The following is a 2,523-nucleotide window of genomic DNA, read 5'->3' as shown; positions in this document are numbered from 1 at the left end:
ACAATGGTGGTAAAGGGGAATGATTTAGCTCCCCACGAGATTGAGTCAGTCTTACTGATGAAATTCGGGGAGACTCTTACGAAGGGAGCCCTAACATGGTATTCAATTTTTCCCGAGCACTCCATAGATTCCTTTGAGATGCTCGCGGACTCTTACATCAAGGCCCCTGCCGGGGCCAGAAAGGTACAAGCTCAAAATTCCGACATATTCATGATTGCACAAAGAGAATCCAAGTTGTTGCGGGAGTTTGTGACTAGATTCCAGAAGGAAAGGATGTTGGTACTGGTCATACCGGACGAATGGGCAGCTGAAGCATTCACCAAGGGTTTGAATCCGAGAAGTTCCGACGCTTCTCGAAAATTGAAAGAAAGTTTGTTCGAGTTCCAGGCAACAACTTGGGCAGATGTTCACAACCGGTACGACTCAAAGATAAGGATTGAGGATGATCAGCTCGGTTTCCCGGTGTCGGCTAAGGGTCGGGACCGTGAGAAGAATAAAGAGAAATCAAAAGATGATTTCTAGACATTTCAACGGTCTTCAAGGGGTCAGTTTTTTCCCTATGAACGGGCAGAAGGATGCAACAGAGGTTTCTAGTCGGTGGATAGATTCGCCACTGATAAAAGAACTGGTCACGGCCAAAATAACAGGTCGTTGGACAAGGAAACATCAGGTTTTAGAGATTCTTCCTACCGTAGGATTTCCAGATACAACTTTAACGTCAGCGTAGTGGAGCTGGTGTCGGCTATGAGGAATATTAAAGAAGCACAATTTTCGAAGCCAATGAGATCGGATCCTAGCCAAATGGATCCTAATTTCTGGTGCAATTACCATGGGACAAACGGTCACCAGACTGGGGACTGCCGGCATCTGCATGAAAAGGTGGTGACATTGCTGAAAAACAACCATCTCAGAGAATGTTTTAGTGATCGGGCTAAAAACAATTACGACCTTAGTCGTGATAACGCGGAGCCTCACAAAGAAGGAGAGGATCCTCCACGTTTGACAATCAATATGATTTTCGGGGGGAACGAGATTAAAGGTGTGACATTTTTGGCGGCAAAAAAGACAAAGGTGTCAGTAACACACAGCAAGAGACTCTGGTAATCTCTCTAAATATCTTAGATTTTAAAATTAAACGTGTTCTGATGGACCTAGGAAGTTCGACCAATATTATCCAGTGGAGAGTGTTGGAGCAAGCTAAGCTCATCAGAAGTATCATTTTGGCCACAAAACTTCTCGGCGGGTTCAATGTGGCAAGCGTGACAACCCGGGGAGAGATCCTGCTGCCCACGAATGTCAAGGGGGTGATGAAGAAGACCCTTTTCGAGGTAGTGGACAACGATATGGGTTACAATATCATCCTGGAGAGACCATGGTTGCACGAGATGAAGGGTGTGCCATCAATATATCATCAGTTACTGAAGTTCCCAACTCCCGAGAGAGATAAACAAATAATAGGTGACCAACCGATAACAAGGGAGATGAATGCAATATCTGTTTCCAATAGCAAAGGGAAGGAGAATGCGACATAGCAATTATAAGAACCGGCGCCTGCTCCCGAGCTGAGCAAAGTTAACCAGGAGGAGGAGTCATCGGAATCTTATCAGGTACCGAGATATTTTCAGGTACCAGAAGAAACGGGTGCAACAAAATCCACGACGGAAGAACATGAACAAATCGCGTTGTTCAAAGAATTCTTGGAGAGCAAGTTCCACTTGGGGACAGGACATAGCAAAGGGAAGGAGAATGCGACATAGCAATTATTGAATTTCTCAAACTTAATATCGATTGTTTTGCGTGGTCGCATGCAGATATGATTGGTATCTTGCCGGAATTGGCTGTGCACAAACTAAGCCTGGATGCCAACATCCCTCCTGTAAGATAGAAAAAACGTCCTATTGCTGAGGTCAGGAATTAATTTGTCAAGGAAGAGGTAACTCGCTTGCGTGATATTGGTTCAATTCTAGTGGTAAAGTGTAACGACTCGACCGGTCATTTCGAGAAATTGCACTTCGCTCAGTAGTTTGAGCACATGAGTATCTCCATATGATGTATTATGACTTATGTGAATTGTCGGTTTTGGTTGTTAGGTTATTCGAAATCGATTTGGAAGAATGAATTTCATTGTTGAAGCTTTAAGTTGGAAGAGCTGACCAAGTTTGAATTTTGTGAATTTGACCCCAGAACGGAGTTTTGATGGTTCCATTAGGCTCGGATGGTGATTTTGGACTCGGGTGTATACCCGGATTTGCATTTGGATATTTCTAGAAGGATTCGGCACTAATTGGCGAAAGTGAGAAATTTGAAGGTTTGAAAAGTTCATAAGTTTGACCGGGAGTTGACTTTGACAATATTAGATTCAGATTGTGGTTCTAGGAATTGAAATAGCTTTGTTATGTCACTTGGGACTTGTGTGCAAAATTTGAGTTCATTTCGGGTTGATTTGATATGTTTAGGCGCAAGTTTTGGAAGTTTAATATTCAAAGATCATTTAAGTTTGATTTGAGGTGTGATTCGTTGTTT

At 43.2% G+C, this 2,523-nt stretch overlaps 1 protein-coding gene across 1 annotated transcript; it reads left to right on the top strand.

Annotated features, from left to right (window-relative positions):
- The first annotated feature begins 744 nt into the window (after nt 1–744).
- On the top strand, nt 745–1,532 carry LOC142166775 (uncharacterized). Its single transcript, XM_075225982.1, has 2 exons — nt 745–1,039; nt 1,156–1,532. Exons 1-2 carry the CDS (start codon nt 745–747, stop codon nt 1,530–1,532), a joined length of 672 nt encoding a protein of 223 aa, XP_075082083.1.
- Nucleotides 1,533–2,523: the final 991 nt, after the last annotated feature.

Source organism: Nicotiana tabacum, chromosome 2 (genome assembly GCF_000715075.1).
Source record: "Nicotiana tabacum cultivar K326 chromosome 2, ASM71507v2, whole genome shotgun sequence".
Lineage (NCBI taxonomy): Eukaryota > Viridiplantae > Streptophyta > Magnoliopsida > Solanales > Solanaceae > Nicotiana > Nicotiana tabacum.
This window is presented reverse-complemented; position numbering and strand designations above follow the sequence as displayed.